This window comes from Notamacropus eugenii, chromosome 6 (genome assembly GCF_028372415.1).
Source record: "Notamacropus eugenii isolate mMacEug1 chromosome 6, mMacEug1.pri_v2, whole genome shotgun sequence".
Taxonomy (NCBI): Eukaryota; Metazoa; Chordata; class Mammalia; order Diprotodontia; family Macropodidae; genus Notamacropus; species Notamacropus eugenii.
The window spans coordinates 377,585,560-377,611,189 of record NC_092877.1 but is presented as its reverse complement, the minus strand read 5'-3'; the positions used below and the strand labels follow the sequence as shown (position 1 = coordinate 377,611,189).

General features: G+C 43.7%; 1 protein-coding gene across 6 annotated transcripts in view; it reads right to left on the bottom strand.

Annotated features, from left to right (window-relative positions):
- The window catches only part of LOC140510274 (allantoinase, mitochondrial-like), a 42,485-nt gene extending 17,474 nt beyond the window's left edge, over nt 1-25,011 (bottom strand). For 5 of the 6 annotated variants that reach the window (XR_011969169.1, XM_072618749.1, XM_072618750.1 and 2 more), the window contains exons 1-7: nt 24,903-25,011; nt 21,494-21,651; nt 16,303-16,454; nt 11,544-11,658; nt 7,297-7,443; nt 3,285-3,330; nt 1,616-1,709 (exon numbers count right to left, since the gene is read on the bottom strand). Coding sequence is in view for 5 of the 6 variants with exons in the window: in XM_072618749.1 (XP_072474850.1) it covers nt 1,616-1,709; nt 3,285-3,330; nt 7,297-7,443; nt 11,544-11,658; nt 16,303-16,454; nt 21,494-21,651; nt 24,903-24,936 (746 nt within the window). In the remaining variant the exon portion in view is untranslated. The remainder of the gene's footprint in view (nt 1-1,615; nt 1,710-3,284; nt 3,331-7,296; nt 7,444-11,543; nt 11,659-16,302; nt 16,455-21,493; nt 21,652-24,902) is intronic. The other variant, XM_072618751.1, reaches the window with a different exon arrangement.
- Between the last annotated feature and the right edge of the window lie 619 nt (nt 25,012-25,630).

Here is a 25,630-nt window from a genome sequence, read left to right as displayed (position 1 = left end):
GAACTGATGAATTGAACCAGTGATCTTGTGCAAAGTGATGGAATCCACATGGCCTTGGAGTTCCAGGACTGACTTTCTAACCCCAACTTTGCTATCTAAGACCTGGATCGTCTTTGGTAAGTCACTTAATCTTCTCACTCTCACTGTCTTCATCTGTAAAGTGGGATGGCTGGAATCAATATTTCTAATGACCCTTCGAGTTCTAAGTCTATGATTCTGTGAATTCCTTTTCTGGTGTTATTGAGGGCAGGGTCATTCCCAGTTTGACTATTTCTTTCTTCTGTTTCTTTTCTTGGCTTGGGAGAGGGGAAGAAAAGGAAGACAGTGGGCTACTCTATCTGTAATCTTCCCAGAATGCTCATTGCAAATTGCTCCAAAACGACTCCATCGGGAGGGAGGTCTATGATTGGCCATTGGCTGTGGATTCTTCATGCTCCCTGGGGAATGGTACAGGCCTGAGTCACTGTTCCCCAACCCAGACAGGCAAGTCCCCATTCCAAAGAAAAATTTTGGTCTTATGGCAACTCAGCCACAGCTGCAATGACAGCTGTGATCAGACTTCAAGGCCTCCCCTGGGTCAACCTGACCTTTCAAACATGAGGCCTCAGAACAAAACCAGGCTAGCTTATGGATAGGCACAACCAGGAGGCAAAGAGAATTGGGCTTGGGGTGCCCTAAGAAAGAAAGAATCCTAGAGCTTCAGAGGTGGAAAGGAACCTAGGGTCCATCTCATCCAAGATGTGTCCAAATAAGAATATCTTGTATGGCATCCCTGAGGGCATTCAGCCTCTACCTGAAGACTTCTAGCAGGGAAAAAGTCACTACCTTCCGGGGCCACCTGTTCTGATTCGGGATGACTCAGATGGTTCCAAGCTTCTCCTTGCAGAGAGTCAAACTCTGGCTCTTAGTACCTTCTGTCCCTTGATCCTAGTCCAGTTGTCTGAGGCAAGAAAGACAAGTCAAGTCCTTCTTCCAAGTAATGGTCCTTCAGATATTAAAGAGAACTACCATGTTCCCCCTGAGGCTTCTACTTCTCAGACTGAATATCGCAGTCTTTTTCACCCAGTCCTCTTATGGCCAAGATGCAGGACTTTTTAATAAACTGGTTGTCTTCCTCTGGTCACACTATCATTGATGCATTCTTGGAGCTTACAGCCTAATTGGGGAGTTAACGTGTATATCTATATCTACATCTATCTTTCTGCACACACACACACGCACACGCACATACGCACACATGCACACACAATACATTTAGAGCAAATGGAAGGTAAGCATCTCAGGGAAGCATTACCAACTCGGGGTAAAGGAAAGTCCTCCTCCAGAACACGATGTTTGAGCTAAACGTTAAAGGAAGCCAGAAATTTTAAAAGGTAAAGATGATGGCAAGAGGGCAGTCCAGGTAAGGGATACAACCAGGCAAAAGCACAGAGATGAGAGATGAAGCATCCTGCATGAAGGTAGGAGACAGGCCATTTTAGCCTACTGTGGCACCCAAATACGGCCCATATGATCTCACTGGGCAGATCCAGAGAGCCTTGAATGTATCACTGGAGAACAGCCTTCCCATCCCATTGCTGTCCCTCCTAAGAGGTGACTGCACTCTCTCACTTACTTGTATTGTAGACAGAGTTCACAGATGGTTTGGACAGCCTTGACCTCCATAGCATCTGGGCGGGATGCTAAGAATGTGCTGTACTCAGAGGGTTCTGCACATAGAGAACAAAGGGGAAGATGGACATGCCCCACAGAAGGACCAACACACTGAAGCCCTGGATCTCAGAGATGCCTGGGTCTGTGACAACCTATGCAGTGTGTGAAGACATATGCCATCTTTTTGGTATCTAGTAGACCTTCCATCCATGGACCTCAGGGGTTACAAGAAATGTTTCATGGTGTGGTAGATAGGGTGCTAGATTTGAAGTCAGGGGACCTGGGTTCAAATCTATGCTGTGCAACTTACTCTCTGTGTGACTTTAAGCAAAGCCATTTAGACTCTCTGAATCTCATCTGTAAAGGAATGACCTCCAAGGGCCCTTCCCAGCCTCAATCTAGGCTCCAATAAATGTCAACTAGATTGGACTGGATCCTGTGATCCTGCTCCCACAAGACTTAAGAACAATCTGGTCTCTAGGCAAGACAGAAAACACATTTTTTGGTGTAAAAATGAATGACTATTCAGTGACCATTTTTTTTCAGTCTCCCTGAACCTATGATTGTTTACTTCTTTGTCTTTGTATCCCCGATGCCCGGCACATAGTAGGCACTTAAATGTTTGCTAGTTAATTAAATCATAAATTTAAAGCTGGAAAGCCCCTCCCAAGATCATCTATGCCAACACCTTCTCTTTACAGATGAGGAAACTGTGACCCAGGCCTGTTAAATGACTTGCCTAACAACCCCCAGATAATAAGTACAAGAGGCATCAGTAGAACCTGTGTTCTTTGGCTCCTGAGTCCAGGATCTTTACACTACCCTGCCAAGTACCACTTCAAAAGATTTGTGATTCCATCGTGTAAAAATCACTTCAATCATACAGATTCATTCTCTTTTAAGAGGTGATGTTCCATGGGTTATTATGGCTCAAATTATGAGTCACCTGGAGACCAATGTTGGGGTGATGAGCCTCTACCACTGTAGGACACCACAGAGACCCCACCTATGTCTGACTCTTATTCCAAGGGCAGACTGTGGCTTCCTCAGCTCAGAGGGCATTCGAGAACCCACCTCCAGACCACCATGAGCAATGGGAGGGTAGAAAGGATGAGGAAGCTCTTTTTATCTAAAGTCCTTAAAACCTATTATCGCCCAAAGTACTCCTGTACGCATGTGGAGCATGATATGTGAGGTGGCACCTACTTTCACCCATAAACAAGAAAGTCATTTGTGGCAGAACCAAATGTTCTCTCTCTTCTTTTACTTCTCCACAACATGCAGAGAAAATATTTCCAGTGGAAACTTGTCAAGCATCCCCTTAGTCATTCACGTCTTTGCAATGGCAACCCTTTGAGATCATTTGGTTCAAGAAATGATTCTATTTCAGTCATGTCTCATATTGTGATTCTTGGCATCAGCCAAAGTAAGTCACTAAGAACTGAAATAAAACAAATACCTGGTTTTTCCTCCTATTACCCCAATAATTGTAATATTGCCCAAAGAAATGACAACAGTTAGATTATAGGTTAGATTATAGGCATTAGAATAAAAATACAAGGATGAGACTATAATTATAACATATAATAATGGTATAAGTTAGAATTAAAGACAGGTCCATAGTGACCTACCTCCACTGACAGATTTCTCCAAACCCAGGTCTTCCTCTGCGTGAAACTGCAGAAAAGAGTCCAGGGGACAGGGAATATTAAAATGCATTCTGGTGTCACTGCTCACATTTTGCATTTGTCTCTTTGTCTGTGACGTGAGACCTGAAAGAGACCATCTAATCTAAATCCACCCTTTGATGGCTGAGGGAACAGTAGAGGAGAGGTTTGCTCAGAGTCACCAGGGAATTAATAACTGCGTCCGAATCCTAAGTTGGGTCTTTTAACATCTCCCCAGTGGTCTCATCACCATGCCCTCATTGACTCTTTTCCAAATTTAGGTTAAAGTGCCAGGCTTAGAGTCTGGAAGACCTGAGTTCAAATCCAGTCTCAGCTACTTACTAACTGTGTGACCTTGGACAAGTCCCTTAACTCCTATTTGCTTCAATTTCCTCATCTGTAAAAGGGAGATAATAAAAGTAGCTGTCTCCCCAGGCTGTTGTGAGGATGAAATGAGAGGTTGTAAAGTGCTTAGCATGGTACGTGGCACATAGTAGGCACTATATAAATGCTTGACATTATTATTACCATATAACATCCATATTGTGGTAGTACAGTTTTGCTGGAATTGGAGAATTTTAGATAACTGTTTTTATCCCACTTTCAGAGATGTCTTAGAAAATTTTAGGGAAGGAAGGGACAGGATAGTTAGAGGCTTGGAGCTGGAAGACTTTGGAGGTCACCTGGTCCAAGCCCTTCTTTTGTGATCCTGGACTTAAATTCTAGGGAAACTACTGTTTCCTGGCCTGGACATCAGTGGAAAATGATAAAAAAAGTTTAAAAATAGCTTGTTGTCCTAGAAGGAAATTTGAGAGCCTTAAAAGACTGAATTTTCCAAAGGTTCATCCATCTATTCCCTTTCAATCATGTTCAATTATCCATTTTCAGTATATGATATATGTTTATGTATATGTGTGTATATGTGTACAGTATATATATGTATATATGTGTATGTGTATATGTATGTATGTATGTATGTATTTCTGATGGAAGCATTGTCTATTTTATTGCACATCCTAGGCTGGACATCTTCATCCACTTGGTTTTTCCTGTGTGGATGGTGAGGCCAAACTCTTCTGAATGGATAGGAATTTCCTTTTGGAGGCTGTACGTACAAGAGCACCTATAATATAATTCCCGTCTCTAGGGAATCCTTCTTCAAGTGGGACTCTGAGTTAGATCTCCTCTACAAGAGCTGTAAATACTTTGGGCAAGCCCACCAGCTCCTGCTTTATGCCTCATTTGATATTAAGGATCAGAGGGTTGTCAAATACAGTTATCCCTGCTGCTATCACTTTCAGGGAATATTTTATCATTTTGACATGTTCATGGGAGACATTTTGCTAAACGCTATGTCTTTTTGTATTGGGCCAAATGTCCCTTATAGTCACTGAACAAGAATCATAGTGAGATTTGGCATTTTCTGCACCTTTCAATTATATGATGGTACAAATGTGATGTATTATGAGATATCCCTTGTGGAAGTTGGCCTGATCCCTTTTAACACCCTCACCAAAGACATCCTCATCACCCAGGCAGAATCTTCTTATTAAGAAATCACATAGATGGGAAAGGAGTAAGTGGGTAGGTGTTCTCCCAGTCACTTTCATTTAACACTAGCAAAGTAGAGCATTTAATCCAGGCCCTTGGAATGCTCTTCTCTTTCAGAAACTTGAGAACCTCAATACGCTCAAAATTGTGTTGTCTCTAACATAATCCTTATTTTTTTTATACTTGGTGTAATCCAGCTAAGTGAGGGATGACTGACAGGTCACGTCCTGGGTGAGATCATTGATGGAAGGCACATGTTGTCATGTCAGATTGTTATCCTCGTGATGTCGAGAACGTGAGCAAGAAAGGGCCTTAGCCTGTTGGACATATGCTCCATGGCAAACTTAGGAGAGGACAAGAACAGGGAGCATAGAGAATGGGAGGGTACAAGTGGGTGGCAATCTGCATCGTTGGAAGAAAGATCCATAATGAAATAATTATGTACATAATTATTATTATAATTTATGTATGTACACACACACACACACACACACACACACACACACACACACACACACACACACACACACAATGGGTATTGGAGATAAACCTTGAGGAAGAACTAGCATTGCCCTGGACATGCTCCTCCCTCTGAAGACTTCTCTAATTCCTTGATGGCAACCTTGTCCACATGTGCACATTCTCTTTTCTTCTTCCTTCTGCTCCCATCCTATTTTTCCAATTTTATTTATACCTCCTCTGCTCCATTAGAATAAAAACTCCTTGAAGGCAGGGATGGGTCTTTTTTACTTGAATTTATATCTGGAGTCCTTAACACCTCACAAGTGCTCTAGTAAGTGCTACCTGATCTAGTGGAATGTCACTAGTCTTTGGCTTTGTTCTTTTCAACCTTTTTAAAAGCAGTTATTTATGTGAAGGTATAGATGGCATATTGATCAAAACTGTGATGACACAGCTGGGAGAAAGAACTGAAGTGGTGGAGGAAAAAATCCCAATTCAAAAGGATCTCAAAAGGCTAGAATGATGCACTGAATCTCATAAGAAAAAAATGTGATAAGGATAAATATGAACTGCTGAACTTGGGTCCAGAGCTTGGCTTCTTAAGACAGAAGACGGGAAGTGTAGCTGGTTAGCATGTCTTGTGGAAAAAGGACCTGGTTGTGGCAGAGCCCACGTTCAGTATGAGTTAGCAATGTGACATGGTCACCACAAAGTAGAAAGGGGCTCATGTTCTCTCTCTCTCTCTCTCTCTCTCTCTCTCTCTCTTCCTCTCTGTCTCTCTCTCTCTGTCTCTCTCTCTCTGTCTCTCTCTCTCTTCCTTTCTCTCTCTCTCTCTTCCTTCTCTCTCCCTCTCATTCTCTGTTTCTCTCTTTTCTCTCTCTTCTCCTTATCTCCCCCTCTCTCTTCCCCCTTTCTTTCCCTCCTGTCTCTTTCTCTTCTCCCTCTCTCCCCTCCTCTTTCTCCCTTCCTACCCCCTTTCTCTTCTGATATTTCTGCCTTCCTTTCTCTCTCTGTCTCTCTCACAGGGTGGTTCTAGATATCAGTCCAGAAAGAGGGCAATAATAGTTCCAATCTCCTCTGCCCTGGTCAAATCGCAAATGAAGAAATTGCATCCGGTTATGGAGACCACATTTAGGAAAGACTTCTACAGACTACAGGGAGCCCAAAGGAGGCTAACTGGGAAGGTTCCTGCATCCATTAGTTGAAGGAACTACAGCTGTTTAGCCTAACTCAGAGGGGACATGATAGGGTTCAAGTATCTGAAGGACTGTCACATGGAAGAGAGATTAATCTTGTTCTACTTTCTCCCAAATGGCAGAACCAAGAACAAAGGGTTAGGTTTTATATCAAGAAAAAACTTCCTAATGATGAGAGCTATTCTGAAGAGCCATGTCTGCTACAGGAACTTCTGGGACCCCAGAGGTCTCCAAGAGAAGGCTGAATGGGTAGATTATCCTGGGGATTCTTACTCAAGTACTTAATTAGACCATTTTGTATCTCCCTTAGTGCCTAGCACTGTGCCTTATCCTTACTAGGCACTGAATCAATGGGATAGGGCCTAGACTTCATGACTTTGTCTGCCAATTCAGGTTAGCGCTTTCTCTGAAACTTATAGTTTTAGAGGATTGTCCCAGAGTAAAGAGAGGTTAAGTGACTTGTCCAGAGTCAGCGATGGGTCTTGAACTCAGATCTTTCTGCTTCTAGCACTTAGCGCAAGTACCTGGCATAGAGTAGGTGTCTAATAAATGTTTATTGATTCATCAGTTGGCATTGAGACCAGCACTCTATCCACATGTTAAATGACCCCTGACATTTCTTCTATCTCTGGATTATGATTCTCTAACAATGCTGAATGAGTAGAAGCCACTAACTCATTAGGTCACCCACCTCCACAATCAATCCACAGGGAGGGAGGTACCAGCATACAGCCTGGGAAAAGGCTGGTGAGGAGAGGAATGCTTACCAGAAGGACACAGTCTGTTCCCTGCAGTTCCCTCATTGCCATGTGCAAGTCCTTGATGCTGACATGGGGGAATTCCTCTACCCCACTGTCAATCATGAAACATTTAAATCCTGGCACTCCAGCCTCCCTCATGGGTTTGAGCTCAACCTAGAAGAGACAGGAGAGAAGAAAGCCTGAAACCATGACCTTCCAATAAAATCAAGTGCTCAGCAAGGGTCACAGAGTGATGGCAGGTCGCCTCATGGAGTGTCTGGTGTGTATTGAACAAAAGTGGTGGAAAGGCAAGCCATAGACAGAGGACCTGGCTTGCTGCAAACTGGAGGCGTTGTAGGAAGTCCCTTGCAGCTCAGATGCTGGATGACTCTAGGATTCTACCTGATGATGCTACAGTTTCTATGCCTGCAATAAGGGACCTAATTAGGTCAGGATTGGGAACAGGATAGGGGAGACTTTCTGGGCTCCTACAAAATCTGCCATTTTCTCAGCTCCATTTGGGTTAAGATTTGTTATTACCACAAACATTCAACCTAATCAATTCCAGTTTCTGAGTCAAGAGGGAGGGAGAGGAATCCTCAGAGCCAGCCCTTGTCCCTTTGGAACCCTACCCCTTTACACACACACACACACACACACACACACACACACACACACACAGACACACACACACACCTCTTCTTGAAGCTATTGTACACAAGAGAGGCAGCTGATATGCCTCTCCTAGTGAATTATTCACAATATCATCAGTGACCCCATCCCCTAAATTTTCTGGGAGTCATAAAGCCATAAAATTTCAGACTTGAAAAGGATCTCAGTCATCTAAGTTCAATCCATGCCTGAAAAGGAATCTTCACCACAGCATGCAACCTCAGTGGTCTTCCAGCTTCTGCTTGAAGACCTCCAAGGAGGGGCTCCTCTCATTGTGAGCAAGGTTTTCTTGAAACAAAGCCTATAACTGCCTTTGCAAGTTCCACCCACAGTTCTTGGCTGTGCCTTATGGGGCCAGAAGAGTATATCCTCTCCTTCTTCCATATGACAGACTTTCAAGTGATTCAAGACAGAAACCTTCATGCACATTCTTCCCTGAGCCTTTCCTTCTTGTGCTGAATGTCCCCATTTCCTTCACCTAATCTTTACGTGGCATGACCTCGATGTTCCTCAATATCTTGATTTCTTTTCTCTGGATATGCTGCACCTTATCAATATTCGTTTTAAAATATAGCACCCAGAACTGACCCACTCCAGGACCATCATCTCCTAATTCTCAGAAGCTTTGATGGCTGCTATATGCCCCTGACGCACATGGAGCTTAAAATCCACTAAGACCTCTAGATGTTTTTCAGACAAACTGCAGTCTAGCCATACCTCCCCACTTTATATATTTGTGAAATTGATTGTTTGAATCTGGTTGTAAGGTTTGACTTTCGTCCCTATCAAGTTTTACCTTATTTGATTCAGCCTGGTGACTGATTTGTCCTGATATTTTACATCCTGATTGTCATTTAGTGCACTAGCTTTCCCTCTTAGCTTTGTGGCATTAGTAAAAGAAAATGTACCTTGAATAGGTGTTGCAAAGAGATAGTCTTTTGTTAGCCCATGTTGATTATTTGGGACCAGGAAATATGATTCCATAAAAACTTTATACTGCATTTATAATCAGCCCTGCACAGGCCATATGGAGAATGGTCTGGGTTCTTCATAGTACGCTTTGCAAAAAAGATATCTGCAAGCAGGAGCATGTCCAGAAAAAAAATAGTCAAATGGTAGAGGGAGTGGATAACATGTCACGTATGCAAAGATCAGTTAATGGAACCGTGGATGGAGAAGATCGAAGTGGGCCAGACAACTGCCTTCAATGCTTTCCCATAGAAGGAGGATCAGCTTGTTCTGACTGGCCCCGGGAAGTGGGGCGGAAGTAGGAGCCACAATGAGTGAATGAAGGCAGACTTAGTATTGATGGCAGGAGAAGCTTCCTCACAGTGAGAGCTGAACCAAAGTGGGATGGGCTGTCTGAGGAAGCAGTGGGCTTCAAGCATAGGCTGCATGGGCCCTCATCTAAGACTGGAGAGAAGCTACCTGCCCAGGTGGGAGTGCAGCTTGTTAGCCTCTGGGGACCCTTTGAACTCTGACATTCTGTGATTAGATGAGAAATATGAGCGACTGATGCAGAACAGCCAGAAAAAATGACTGCTTTGTTCTTTCAATGAATACTTAAATGCCATTTCATTCAACCTTCCCAACCATGACCTTGAGCTGTGTCAAGAGAAGTGTTATTATTCTATCAAGAACTGGGCTAGACCAGATGACTGCTGACATTTTAAAATTCTGTGATCCTATTACTGTCCTCCATCTACCTGTGAGGAGACTGAGGCACAGAGACATAAATGACATAGAGTGACGTGGGGACAAAACCAGAATTAGAACTGGTGATCCCTGGCTCCTAGACTGAGGTTTTTAACCTCAACCAACCAACCAGTCAACTAATCATTGATTTAGTGCCTACTGTGTGCCAGACTCTGGGCTAGGCATGAGGCACAAGCACAAATACCCGAGAGCACATGGTTCTGAGTCTTTTAACTGTCCGTCAGACAACTTCCAAAAAAAGTGTATTGTTATTTGCATAATAATACTAAGGTATGATTAGCTGATACTTTCCCCTTTTCCAACAGGCTTTTTATTCGTAGGTGTCAACCAAAACAGCATGTCTTGACGGATTGAATGCAGAAGATATGAGAATATAGCTGTCATTCGTTAAACCATACATTAAAGATATTTTCAAAAACATGTGAAATAATGCTACTCTTTCACAATTTTTTGTTTTGGTTAATATATTTTCATTAACAATGTTATTCATATTAGCATATAGTGGATCTATTATTCTAAATGAAAAAATATTTTAAATTATATTAGTTTTAATTTCTAATTAATTTAATTTCTAAATATCAATAGATATAACCTATATAAACCAAAGGGCTTTGAGGTCTTCAATAATTTTTAAGAACATAAAGAGATTCTAAGACCAAAAAATCCGACAACTGCTGCACTAAGTCATAGAGGAAAGAATTTCTTGGGAGTTAGGATTTTTCCTTCCTTTGTCTTGAGGGCAGGAAGCTTTCTTTGTACCCTTCGTGCTTAGCACAATGCCAGGCACATAGTAGGTACTTAACAAATGCATGTTGATTGATCGATCCTGGTCTCAAGACCAGGAGTTCTTAACTCTGAGTATGTGTATGTGTACATGTATGTATGGGCACATATGTGTGCATGTAAGTCTGAGGTGATTCCTTTGGCAGTAGTCTGGCAAAATTTATGGATTCCTGCTTGTAATAATCTTCTTAAATGCATAAAATAAAATATGTGGGATTATGAAGGAAACCAATTATTTTGAAGTCCAGCTATCAAAATGTTAAAAAAAAAATAAAACCAAAATCAAATCCATGGATTTCAGGTTAAGAAGTCTTGCTCTAGATTCCTGAAGTCAAAGATTGTTGAATTATAGAAGTAATTATTATTATTGTTAAAAAAACGTTTTTATATAGAGCACCAGCCCTGGAGTCAGAAGACCTGAGTTCAAATCAGGCCTCAGACACTAACCATCTGTGTCACCCTGGGCAAGTCATTTACCTCAGTTGCCTCAAACAACAACAACAAGTTCCCCAAACAATGATGAAAATGAAATATTAGAGGAAGATCACCTGCCGTAAAGCAGTGAGTTCAGTGGAGGAGATCCAGGGACCCCAAACCTGGTTAGAACGTGAGCTTCCCGAGGGCAGACAGTCACACTCTTATATGGTGGGATCCGCAGTACCTAGCACAAGTCTTAATACAGAATGAGTACTTAATGACTATGTCTTGATTGACTGATTGAACAGACATTTAGATTCCTAGGCTTTCTTCCAGATCCAGCTCAAAGCTCTCCTGCTGGAAGCCTCTCCTAGAACCTCCCCCCACCTCCACTAGTACCTTCCCTCTGAGATTACCTCCCCACTGCCTATATCTTGTTTGTACAAAGTTATTTGCATGTGGTCTCCCCCATTAAATGGTGAGTTTCTTGAGGGGAAACTCATGTTTTTGCCCTTCTTTGTATCCCAGGCACTTAGCACCACAGCTAGTGTATAGAAAGGGCTTGTAAATTCGTGTTAACTGACTGAATGACTGGCATTTATTGAATATCTTCTGCATTCCAGGCTTTGTTCTAGGTTTTCAGGGGAGGATTTAACTCCAGGACAGCAAACAGTGCAGTTACTCACAGTGTTCCCAGGGATCAGCCCACCCCAGAAGGCCACATCCACATGACATTGAGTTCTGGCTGCCCTGAGCTTGGTGTGCAAATTGATCAAGGTGGTGGTTGGAGGCTGGCAATTCCTAGAGAAACAGGAGAAATCAGTTAGTGGGGTTTCCCTCTTAGATAAGAAAACATCCCCCAAAGCTGTGTGAATTCTATACAGGCTGGGCTCATCAGTGTTGGCAGCACATGGGTGGCTATCTGTGCCCTTTTAGACTGCAGGGCAGGCAGACCTCTGGGAGATCTGGCAGTGCTGGATAATGCTTTGGGAAGGGGGGAGAGAGAGAGAAGAGAGGCTGGGCAGTGAGAGGGAGTGACTGAGACCCTGTGAGCAAGAAGCATTTTAAGTTCACAGAAATGTCAGCACCTACAGAATGGGGCTAACCTCAAAGGACTCCCTGGGGTCATATTTAGCAAACAAACAAAGCCATCTCCCACCAGAAGCTTCCACATTCCTCTAACTCTTGAGAAGGACAACGTGGTACAGTAGAACCAGAGGGCCTGTTGGCAGATCCCACCTCTGACAGGCACTGCCTGGGTGGGCTTGGTCTCTTCCACTGCCTCAGTCTCTTCATCTGTAAAGTGAGGGGCTTCTTCCTGGGCTTTCCTTTGTTCTGTGATTTACTGCGGCAGTTGTCAGACTTAGGATCCCTTTATGGTCTTAAGAATTGTTGAGGACCTCAAAGACCTTTTGTTTGCATAGGTTATATCTATTAATATTTACCATATTAGAAATGAAAACTAATACAATTGAAAATGTTTATTTATTCATTTAGAATAATAAATCTACTATACGCTAACATGAATTACACTTTTAATGAAAATAGCTATATTAACCAAATTTAAAAATTTAGTAGGGGATCCTATGATAGGACTCACAAACATTGGCATCCACCAGGAGAGGGCAGTATTGGTTCACATGTAATTTCAGGAAAGTCCTGAAAGGGGAGCTGAGACAGTTTCTGGGGTGTTCCATGGCAGCACTGGACAGCAGAAGGGAAGGAATTGTCATTCCCAGGGGGCAAACTTGGACTGAGCTTTGCCAAAACTTCCTGTATTCCACAAAGCTCCAAGGCCCATCATTATAAAGGGTCCTCTGAGGTCCTATGTTCATCCCTGGGAGGTTGCATTCAGTTCATTTCTCTGAGAAAATCCTCCTTTTCTCCACTACATCACAATTGTAGAGAGCTATAGAAAAAGAAGTCCAGCCTTGGATGGACAGCTCTCTCTGGGGAGCGAAGGCAAACAAAATGTGTGCATGTGTGTGTGTGCATGTATAGGTGTGTGCATGTATGTGCAATGTACATGTGTATGTATGTGCATGTGTGCGCATACGTGCACATGTGCATGCAAGTGCATGTGTGCATGCGTGTGCATATGCGTGCTTATGTGCGCTCACATGCATACAGAAGGAATTTGTTTAGCTCAGCACTGATTAAGCACCACCTGTGTAAAATGAGGGGATTGGACTGAATTACCCAGAAATCCAGTCAGGATAGTCATTTTTCAGGGTTTGGAAACTGTTCTGTGGAAGGGGGCTAACTTTGCTGTTTGGCCTCTAAGGCAGAGCCAGGGGCAATGGAGGTGATTGCGTGGATGGGTGGAGGTTGCAGAAGGGCAGATTTAGGCTTAACGGAAAGGAGATCTTTCTTATTACTCAAGGGGTTTAAACGAGGCATGGGCCTTCCATCCCCAGCCCTGGAGGTGTTCACATAGAGGCTGGACAGCCACTAATGGGTGCCTGTACAGGGGATTCCCTTTGAGCTTGGGATTCCGGGCTGCCAGCCCAAGTAGTTCTACTGTCTTGTGTTTCTCTATCTGTGCATGTCCATGCGTTAGAAAGGTTAACATGTAGGAGCTGAAAAAGAAATGCCTTTTGAATGAACCAATGATTGGACGGATGGAAGGATGGAGAAGTGTCTTACGAGTCAAGCTTGTGGACATGTGGCCCAGGACTCTGCCTCTTATGCTAAAGGATGCCAATGGGAATGAATTGCCGAGCATTGCTCTCTCTCTGGGTGTGGTTCCCCAAATCAGGAATGTCCCACCCTCCCCTTTTGATAACCCTGTCTTGTCAGTAAAATATAACAACAGTAGTTAAATGCTAAAAGTTAAATGTTAAAAACTGGGCATTTGCAGCAGCTGGAATAAAGCAGGCCTGCAGCAGAGGTCCATATCCTCTGTGGATGAGATGGGCCTTGGTCTGACCCACAACTGGGGGTGGCAGGGGTTCCTCATCACTACATCACTGCCCAGAAAGTTGGTCACAGCAGAGTCAGCCTGAGCCTGGACAATCACCTCCATTCGCTCTACCTGGGGTTGGCTCTACCCATAGACCAAGGAAACACTGACTAATGACATAATGACTTAAGAGGCAGCCTTGTGGTAGAGACCTAGGACTCTATCAGGAAGACGAGTTCAAATCTGCCCTCAGACACTTCTTAGCTGTGTGACCCTGGGCAAGTCATTTCATCTCAGTTTCCTCAATTGTAAAATGGGCATCATGATAAACACCTACATCCCATAATTGTTGTGAAGATCAAATGAAGTAATAGTTGTTTAAGAAAAGCACCCAGTGCACAATGCCTGGCACAGAGTAGGCACTCACTTTACGAATGTTTATTCCCTTGTTCTCTAAGGCGTGTCTCAGTCAATGCCCCTTTGTCCACCTCTGGTGCCCAACCTTTCACACCTGAGCAGCTGAACTTCCCTCCTGCTCCATCCCTCCCCCTGGCAGCTAAAAGCAGAATCATCTCATCTCAGAATGAACGGGGGCTCTGAGGTGCTCTCCACCCCACACTTGGTAAGAAGACAAGAAGCTTTGCCAAGGTCATGGAAGCCTGGGCTTTGTGCTAAAGGCCTGTCTCTCAAGCAAGGCTATGATCAGTAAAAGGCAGAAAGCTCTCAGAACAAAGACCCCAAAATAGGGAACAGATATAATAGCATCTTGTTTCCCTGTGAACTAAAATTCTAAGATGCCCCCAGTGGGAAGCGGGGATAGCTCCTAGAGACACATGTTTAGATTGTTGTCCTGTGTGTCTATCTGCATGTGGCTGCCCAGGCCTGGGTGGACAGAACACGGCCTCCCTCTGGGAAAGGAGGTGGCCTGTACTGGGGGGGCAGGAGGTGTGGGGGGCCCTGGTCCCACCAGGCTCTGGGATTTGCTCCCTCTAATGCAAGTCACCCAGGTGAGATTGGATTAACAGGAACCACAGCAATTCTGAAGGAGGAAAGAACACTAAATTTGCAGTTTGTTCCTGGGCATGGAGTACATCCTCAAATCAGCTCCCGGGAGTTCCTTGTTTAACTAATTGTTCCCAACTAGGTGCTAAACTCAGCTGCTGCTAAGCAGCAATGTACTCTCGAATTTTTCTGTGTTCTGGGGCAAACTGCCAGTCACTGGATTCTAATTGAGCTCTGGCCTAAGTAAAGAGAGGAATCTTGTACATTGACTGTGTACGGACCTATCAGTCTGAGACTTTTTGTTTTTTGCTACGAACTGATGGTCATGGGGGACATCCAATCACAGAGATCTTAGAAAGAGTTGGTCTGTGGAGGCCGCCTTGTGCAGTCTCCTCAGCTTATTCAGGAAAAAACCTAAGGGCCTTGGAGGTTTAGTGATGTGCCTGAGGATACACAGGGAATAAGCATCAGAGGAAGACTCGAACCCAGGTCCTCTGATTCTAGACTCAAGGCTTTCTCTGTACCACTGCTAACATTCCAGTTCTCAGCACCCCCAACATCTGGTGCCAGTGTGATCACCTCTGTCATCTGGACCCTGGAGACACACAGCTCTGACCATCAAACATGACCTAATTTCCTCCTACTAAATATGATGCATAGGGAATGATGGGAAACCTTCCACTGAAATGACCTTGTACGTATTTATATGAATAGTAAGTAACAGATGTTGCTACTGCTTAACATGGTGCCTGGCTTAGAGCAGATGCTTAACAAATACCTGTTGACTTCGGCACTCAAAAGTTTACTCGTACCTCACAGTCCCACAAAGTAGCTACTATAGATAACGTTTATTTCTACTTTACAGTTGAGAAAACGAGACTCTGAGAGCTTAAGTGACAGAATCATTGATGTAAATCTGGGAGGGATCCCAGAGCTCATCCAGTGTAGCCTTGTCATCCTATAGATGAGGAAACCAGTCCAGGAAAGGAAAGGAATTCTCTATGGTCCCATGACTAGTAAGTTTCAGAGGCAAATTTTGAACCCAGGTCTTCTTGACTCCAAGTTATATTCTCTGTCCTTCATAGCATACTACCCTTCTATAAGAGAGGCTAAGCATGGGGCAATGGAAAGAATCTGAGAAACTGCATTCGCATCCTGAGTGTACCATTCATTGCCTTGGAGACTGGGCAAGTCCCTTAAACTTTTATGTGAGAGAACAAGGCAGTGTATATAACCATATAGATAACATATGACTTGTATTAGTATAATACAAATACTCATGATGTTTAAGGTCCCTTCTAGCTCTTAGATCTATGTAAACGAATTCTGAAGTTACATAAAACTATGAAATGTTGGCAAACATAAGAGGGTAGGTAGGTTTTATATTCCTGCAAGTTGTTAGTGGGAGTCTTTGGGTTCATGCTTCAGCCTGTAGATCTCTTCACCCATTCCTGAAGTCCAGTATTCCCTCCTTTCATCCATCCTTGTACCATCCCTGTCCCCCTTTCCCAAAATCCTCCCCATTGCCCAGGGTACCGTACAGTGGCATGTCCACCAGGGTGGTGATGCCTCCAGCAGCTGCAGCCCTGGTGGCTGAGTAGAATCCCTCCCAGGCTGTGCGTCCTGGCTCGTTTATGTGCACATGAGAGTCTATGATGCCAGGCATGACCACCAAGTCACCAACATCGAGCACCTAGAGAGGGACAGAAAAGAAAGGAAAATGAAGTGAGGGATGAGCATTAGCACTGAATGGATTACATAAAATACCCCTGGTCTCATGAGAATTAAAGGCTAGAACCCGAGCCAGCGGCACTGTCCTAGGAACTTGGAGTCAGTGGGGTACAGGGGAGGGATGGCAGGAGTCATGGGGGCTAGAATGCCATCTATTTAATGGTCTCCTTACAGAGCCTCAAGAAAATTGAGCACTTTGTGAACGTACTTTGGAAGTTGGCGGGTGGGGTGGGATCCTTTGAGCAGACAGTAAATCCTCAGGATGGTAGTATTTCTAGGAACAATAAAAGACTGTGGCTGGTCCTAAGATGCCCAAGTACAGACTAGAAAGAAACTTCTCTGGACAAAGATGGAGCTCCACTGAATAGCAGTGGCCAAATTAATCATGGTTTCCAGAAAATGTCCTTGGTGGGGATTGGAGGAAGAAGAGAGGAAATCTCAGAAACTAAAAAAAAATTAGTTTTGTTTTTAGGGATTTCTTCGACCTAATTCAACATTAGAGCCTTATTGTTTGTAATTTGTGACTACTATTGCCCAAATTGGGTGCATGCACAGGAATGGGCTTGCACACGCACACACTCATGCACACACACACATACACACACATCCCCACAAGGCTCTTTGGTATTATGGTAAAATCAAATTAATATTGATTTTGTCTGAAGGAAGCTTACATACTTTGGAGATAACTGCAGATGCCACGGGGGGATTAGGGTACCTAGATTTAGATCTGGCAGGTCAGTGAGAGAGCATCTAGTCCAATGCTTTCATTTGACCAAGGAGGAAATTTGACGTGTTCAACCAAGATCACAATGATGTCATTGGAAGACCCACAACTCCAACCCAACCCATCTGGCCCCAAAGTTAGTATTCTCTTTTTTTGTTTATCCATTTTATAAACATTTTTATTATGAATTTAGACAATAATTAATATTTCTATGTACAAATAACAACAGAAAACAGAGCATTGACTAGGAAATCTTGAATCTCCATCCTGGATAGCTCCTTCTTCATTATGTATTCAATTTGACACAGTTGTTTTTAACAGTCTTGCTTGTCTCTACCGCTTTGGAACTTTCATCTGCTCTATTCTGCATTTGGCTTTAATGTTTTATTGAGTATTTCCTCTAGTCTTTTCTCCTTACCACTCCAGAGCTGCCTTTCCATCACAGGATGAAGCTTAGAAATGACTGTTGTAGGGAGTCCAGTTGAGAGTTGGCTCTTGGATTGGAGAGTGATTTTGATTCCAGACCAATTGCTTACCTTTTGGTTTAGTGAAATAGGTTTTGCTAAAAAGAATGATCCCAATGCTAACAACAAAAGCCGACACTTCTACAATATTTTTACATTTCCAAAGTGCTCTCCACACATTATCTCATTTGACACAGATGAGAGTATTCTAGAAGCTTTTTTTCTAAAAATGTCTCTGCTCTCAAAGTCCCATCAGAGGCACGTTGGCTTTTCAAGTGAAGACCTGGAGCTCTTCTGGGCTGAGTGTAGTGGCTGCAGTGGGAAGGTGCCTGGGCTTGGAGTGTGGACCTCCAGGGTCCAACCCATGTCTTAGCATTAACTCCCCGGGTAAGTCCCATTGCCTTCCAGCTTTCTCCACTGTAGGATGAGCGACTTTAGCCGAATGACCTTCACAGCCCCTTCTGGCTCTAGTCTAGCTGTAGTCTGATCAAAGCAGAGAACAGAGGGAATCTTATCTTCTTGTCCTAAAATGCCTAAAGAGCATTGAACATGATTCAGGAAGACTCAAGTTCAAATCCTGGCAAGGACACTTCTAACTGTATGACCCTTTAAAATGAGGGCAGTAGCACCTATTTTTAAGAGGCTCAGAAGAGAGAATGCATTTAAAGAACTTATACAAATATCTGCCTCTAAAGGTTACCTGACTTATCAATGACCTTCCTAAACTGTGATTTATTGAACTAAAGTCAGTACTCTCTGACCAGGACAGAGGGCATGGCATGATCACCTCCCTCTTTCTGGAAGTTCTGCTCAAGAGTATGCTAAAGTCAGCTTATACTGACTCTGGGAGTCAATTGTTAAATTTTCAGCGCAATCACTGACAGCTTGGACATAAGTAAACTACAAATCAGGGCTCAATTTATATTTTGCTAATTGTCAAGAGACTTAGGAAAGTGATGAAGGTGCAGATTAAATTTAAAATGATGCAGATTAAACTTTAAAGTATGTCCTGTGTACATTGAAAGGGGAGCCAGTAGTTAAACATTTATCAGCTTACTTCTTGCTATGCTTCTCATAACATAGCCCAAGATTGCACTGGTTTTTTTTTTGTTGTTTTTTTTTTGTTTTGGTTAGCCCATAACATTGTGGACTCACATTCAACTTGGGGGTCTTTTGAACTCCCCTTTCCTAATAAACTCCTGTCTAGCCACATGATTCCCAACATCCTCATCTTGCATCTGTGAATGTGATTTTTTTAGAACCTGGTTGTGGCTTTACATTTATGCCTTTTGCCCAGTTCCTGGTACATAATGGGTATTTAGGAAATACTTTTTGGTTGATTGGCTTCAATTTATTCAGTGCACTAGTGCAGTGCACTAGCCTCTCAAGATCTTTTTGGAGCCTACCATCCAATAAATAGCTTTTCTTCCAACTTTGTCCTATCTACAAATATGAAAAGCATCCTCAAACTGTGTTCTTTATACAATCCGCTGGCAATAAGGCTGAGCACAGGAGGCAATCAAGGCACAGGAGACCTCCTTCCAAAGAGTCATTAAACTATGGAGGACTACTCTCTGGGTCTAGCCATTCCATTAGTCCCAAAGTCATGTATTTCACCTGTCATCAGGTCTACAGCTCTCCACCTTTTCTAGAGGAATAGTATGAAAGATTGTCAAAACTTGGCTAAAATATGGGGAAACTTGAGAGTACTCCCTTCATCTACCAGGTCAGTGTCCCTCTCCCAAAAGGAGATGAAGTTCATTTGGCACGATGTAGTCTTGGTGAAACCTGGATGGCTCCCTGTGGTTGCTATTTTCTTTTCTAGAGTTTCATCAACAACCTTTTTAACGATATCTTCTAGATTTTTACCAAAAATCAGTGTCAAGCTCATGAACTTATAGTTTGCAGGCTCCATTTTCTTTCCTTTTCTGAAAATCTGAAAATTGGAACTGCATCTTCCCTTTTCCAAACCTGTGGCACCACCCCAGTTTTCCATGATTTTTCAAAAATTGCTAAGCATGGCTCCATTCCACCCATAAGGTTTTTCAAGACCTGAGGCCAGAACTGAGTTGGACCAGGTGACTTGAAAACAGCTGGATGCTTTCCTCCTGCTCTCTCTTTATTTATTTTGTCTATCAACTCTCTATTAGCCATTTTGTCATGTTTTGTTATGCACTTTTCAGTCCAAAGAAAGATCATTTTTCCTAGCAACAAAGGTAGAAATGAAATAAGAGTTGAGTTGCCCCCTTAAGCCTCAATAGCTCCATGAATACTGAAACTCAATCAACAACAGATACTAATAAAAATAACCAAAGAGTGCTTGACCAGGTCAGGCTGGTACCCTGGTATGAGGTAAAACTCTGATTTAATTCAGTCTGGTTCATGAACCTGGCTTGACTATAGTTGGCACCAACTTGGTAGCATCCTCAAGCCCTCTCTCTGATCCAGGTCCATCAATAACAACTGTCATTGTTTAAGTGCACAGCTGTGCTGTGGAGGGCAGGCATCATAAGAGAGACCCTGCTATCCTAAGGAGAGATGTGCCTTGGTGGATGTTAGTGTTATCCTCTGATTGTAGATTTTTCTTAGAGAATTCTCAGTCCGTGTCTAGACAATGTTCATTTTGAGAAGGAATCAAGTGGTCTGTGTATAGCTAACAATAAACCAATCAGTATTTATTAAGCACCTACTATGTGCCCAACACTGTGCTGAGTGCCAAGGATACAAAAAGAGGAACAATACGGTCCCTGGCCTCAAGGAGCTTTATTGTCCAATGAGTAAGACAACATTCAAACAAAGCAAACTATTTACAAGATAAATAGGAAATAATTAACAGAGGGTAGCTAGGTAGGTGATTTTTTCATTCTGCTACCATGTCCCATGAGGGCTTATGAAGCAGCCAAAAAAGGAGACCCAATCTTTCCCTAGCATGCCTGCACATGGTTAGAATTCCAGCCTCTCTGAGTTGGATCCATCAATCCATCAACCAATTAAGTGCCTACTGCGTGCCTGCACTATTCTAGATGGTGGGACAGGCAGCCCTTCTACAACACACCCAGCCAGGCACTCCAATGGATAGGAAGATTTTTTCCCTGACATTGAGCCTCATGTGTCTCTTTGCAGCAGCTTGTACCCACTGTTCCCCATGTCTGTCCTAAGGGGCCAAGAAGAGTGAGTTCAGTCTGGTGTGGTGACTAATGGACAGAAACACCCAAAGCCTATCACCTGTTTGACACCCAACACCCAACACCTCTAAACAAAAGAAAGGGGGTCTCTACATTTATCTCTTCAGATCTTTATTTGGGCACAGTGTGATGGACAGGGCAAGGGAGAACTTGTATCCATTCACTCCTTAGTGTAGCATGGAAGCTGTGTGAGGGGGGCTGCCCACGGAGACAGATGATCAGGTAATGGAGCCTGTCTTGCCTAAGGGGCCTGGAAGGGAAGAAGAGGCCTCCTGCAGAGTTGTGCAGGTAGATAGATAGGTCAGATCAGTTGAGCTACTTGGGAAAAGTGGAGAGGTAAATGTCAGGAATCCTTAGGAATTTGTTTGACTGTTCAGTCCTACATTTCCGAGCAAACAATTTTGACCTGCAGATAAGGCTCTATCCTTGAAAATGTTTACCCTCTTATTCAAAATCTGAGTATTTCCTTTGTCTATTTGCTTGACAAAACCCAGAGAGCTGCACCTGCAGACAGACACCTGCAAATGTTTCTGTTGTACAGGCTTGTCCATCTCCCCTCCCCCCACATGAACCCAAACATCCCTCAGGACTTCCTGGGGCTAGGCAAGGGGGCCCTCATACTTGCCTTATCCCCTGGGCGCTGGACTCTGCTTCCAACGGGTAGAATATCAGTGATTTGGCCACCGGTGATGACAACGTCTGCCTGGATAATGGCATCCTTCATCACCACCTGGGTGCTTCTGATGACTGTGACCTGCGATCCCACCTCCATTCCAGCCGGTCCTGAGAAGGATGATGGAGAGAATGCCATCAAAATCTAGAGCCAGGCCCTTTAAACAAGCACCACACTGTTCTTCTGTTCACTCAAGTGGGAATAAACATAAAGCCGCTTTCTTTATGTTTTTTTTCAGACTTGAGGAGCAAATAATGGCTCATATTTGTATGTTCTGTTAAAGCTTACAGAGTACTTTACCTGCATTGTCTCATTTGAACCCACAACAACCCTGGGAGGTAAGTACTATTATTTTCATTTTAATAGTGAGGAAACTGAGGCAAACAGAGGTTGTCACTTGCCCAAGGGGATGCAGCTGGTAAGTGTCTGAGGTAGGATTCCAACTCATGTCTTCCTGACTCTGGGATAAACTCATTATCTCACCAAAACATAGCTGACTTTCTATGGTAAGTAATAGAAAGAGTCATAACTTGGTGTCTAGCTAAGCTACTGCTTGTTACCCTGGGGGAATGGGGGTTGGGGATGAGGACATGGCAGGAAGATGTATGTCCAAGTGTATAGTGCCTGTGTGCCTGCGTGCATAGGGACAGTATGACAAAGTGGACAAGGGGTCGTCATCAGATTAGATGACGCATAAATTCCATGATCAGAGTCCTGAGGCAGATTGCCACAAGGCAATCCCTTTATCCCTTTATTTCATCCTTTTCAGTCCTCTCCTCAATGTTACATCCCTCCCTATTAGAGGCGTCCAGAATGCTCTCTAAAGGCCCTAAGGATATTGTCATGCCTTATGATTGGGCAGCACTCAGGTGCTTAGAAAGCACATTCCTTACACCGTCCTAGGAGGAAGGTTGGTGATCACTCCCTCTTCATAGATGAGGGATAGGAGGCTCAGGGAAGCTGTCCCTTGTCTGTGGTCCCCCAGATCCTCAGGGTGGGAGCCAGCATTTGACTCCAACACTCTTTCCAGGATGACCCATTACCTCCCACCCAGGGATAGACAAAATCTCCCTAGAAAGTGCTGGATGTCTCTAAAGAAGGTGCTAAGCACTCAGCCCTTTCTCTAGGGCCATTGTCCTTCAAGGTATATTTCCCAGCAAAAAGGAATATCTGTATTTTCAGCATTTAGCATGGTGCCTGGCATACAGTAAGTGCTTAATAAAGATTTACTCTCTGTATTAAATTCCTTTAAATACAGTCAATGGGGAAAAGGGCAGTGCCAACTGCTCAATGACGCTAGGCTTTTGTTGTTGTTCAGCCATGTTGGACTCTCCATGACCCCATTTGGGGTTTTCTTGGTAGAGATACTGGAGTGGTTTGCCATTTCCTTCTTCAGCTCATTTTATAGATGAGGAAACTGAGGCTTACAGGGTTAAGAGGTTTACCCAGGGTCACAGAGTTGGTAAGTGTCTGAGGCCAGATCTGAACACAGGTCTTTCTGACTCCAGACCTAACATTCAATCCACTGCATCATTTAGTTGCCCTTCAAATACAAATAAGGGGGATCATTGGATCTTTTGTTAAGAATGGGTCACCCCATCTGGCCCAGGCTAGAAGTCCAGGAGATAGTCACATCTTGGTCCCACTCTGATCAACCCTGCCTACCCCTACCTGTGCACAGATAACCATAACATGAGGCAGAGTGGGAAAAACCAAGCAGCGTGAGACCAAGGCACTGGTGACCTCAGAGGAAATGTTTATTTCCAATGTGAGGAGTGGCTCATTTCTTGTTTGCCCCCAACATCAGGGTATAGTGAAAGAACTCTAGTGAATCTCCAAGATCCACTCTAACCCCCAATATATGAACTTATGATTCTTGGTGTCTCTGGTTTGTCCTCTGGAGGGGGTGGGGTGGGGTGGGTCAGGGCATGAGGTTTGAAGGATAAGAAGACAGGAGGGGAGAGAAGAAAGAGAGAAATAAGAAGGAACAACCAGGGGGGAGGAGTGAAGAAAAGGGGAAGAGAGAAGCATGATGGGAAGAGAAGGAAGGGGATGCGAAGGGAGAGGGTATCAGTGTGGATCTAAGCAGCTCTGCCTTTTCTCATGTCTTTATTTGTCAGGACCTAAGAACAAGTTCTGTAACCTTTTTCTACCCCCTCTGAATCTTAGTGTCTCCCTCTATAAAATGGGGGCAATGCTGAGTTCTATCCCTCAAACAGTGATGACTCTGAAGGTGAAGATGCTTGTGAAAGGAAGTTGGTGGAAATGGGAGCTATGAGAGGAGAAGAAAGGGGTGGGGTGGGTTTGCAGATTGCATTTCTTTAGGGATTCAAGGTTCACAAAACACTTCTCTTGACCTTGGGAGGTAGGCAAGCAGAATAACATTTTTTTTTAATTCAAATTTCCGATTTCATTGGCATGGGGGTGAAGGGACTCCAGATGAGGAAACTCCACAGATACAAAATAATAATAATAGCTGAAAACCTCAGAGGAGGGCCATCTAGTCCAACACCCTCATTTTACAGAGCTGGAAACGGAGTCCCCTAGAGGGAGGAGGTTCTCAGGTTTAGGAAAGGTGAAGTTGACTTCCCCACTTAAAATAATGAGTTCTGCTGGGGATGTCCACAAAGATGAGTCTTGCAAACCAACTAGACCCCATCAGGGCTGCTACCTTTCCCACTCTGGTTTTCCAACCTAGATAACAAGTCTTCTTGGACCAGGGTGGGCGGTAAGAAGCAGGGCACAGCAGGGAGCTTGGTGGCCTATTCAAATAGGCTTCAGCCCCTATTCAAATAGTCTTTTGGGTTAGTCAGTAGCTGTAACCTTCTTGACCTAATCAAAATGGCTCGTAAAGAGACTGTAAACAGATCTTGGGAGTGCAGAACACCATATCTATCCTGTTAAAATTCCCATCCTGCCCTTACACTGATTTATGGAGGTGGGGAAAGTGAGGTGGGTTGGGAGATTCTCCCTTACATTTCTCTTTAGCATCTCAAGGTTTTTGCACAGTACTTTACAAACCTTCTCATCTAATCTTCACAATAATCCCTCCCAAAGTAGGTACTACAGGTAGCACTCCCATGTGGAAGCTGAGATAGGCTCAGTGACTTGCTTAATTGACTTAAATGGGATTCAGACCCAGGCCTTTTTGACCCCAAATTCAAGACTTTACATGGGTACCATGATGTGATCAAAATTAAGTCCCTTCTGGGGCTCCAGAGGCCAAAGCCCTGCTCTGTACTATATGTTCTCCAGCCTATTCTCCAGCCTCAGGCATCAGTCTCAGAAGTGTGTGGGGTTCGGCATTCTTGTAGGACTGGCTCTGGCTCCTACTTCCAAAGGATCCTTGCTCAGCACTCACCTCTGGTTCCAATAGCTGTCCCTTGAGGCTCCATGGACTGCTAGGCTCCTGGCTCCAGTTCTCACCTTCAAGACTTCTCTTCTTCCTTTGGGTTTCCCTTCCTTTTATACCAAGTCAAGCCCCTCCTCCACCTACTTTCCAGTTCCTGTGGGGATGGAAGTTTCCGGCATTTCCAAAATGAGCTCTCACCTTGGAAGGGTGACTGGCATTCTGGGCAAACGCTAGGACTTTCATTCTTCATTGCCCCCTTCCCCCACCCTTCTCACACTTGGCTAATAAAACCTAGGGAGGATAAAGCAAACATTATTTTTGATTTGTTTTACAGCCAGCTCCTATCTATCAACAACTCAATACTATTTGTAAGACCTTGAGCAAAGCTCTCCCCATCTCTAAACTTCAGGTTCACTCCCTGTTGAGCAACTGAGGGAGCTGGACTGGAAATTTCTCATTTTATAAATGGGAAAAATGAGGCCTAGAGGGCTTAAGTAACTTGGTCAAGAACACGCAGGTGGTAGCAGTTGCTAAAACAGGAAACCAGGTTCTCTGAGCTCAGTGCCAGCGTTATACTCTCTGCTATACTTTTCATGTGAAATTGTATAGAGTAATTCTTTCAGATTGTAAGCTTCATGAGGACAGGCTTGGTGTCTCCTATTAACTTTGCATCTACTCTAATATCTAACACGGTACTTGGCATATGGTGGGTGCTCAATGTGTGTTTGTAAAATGAA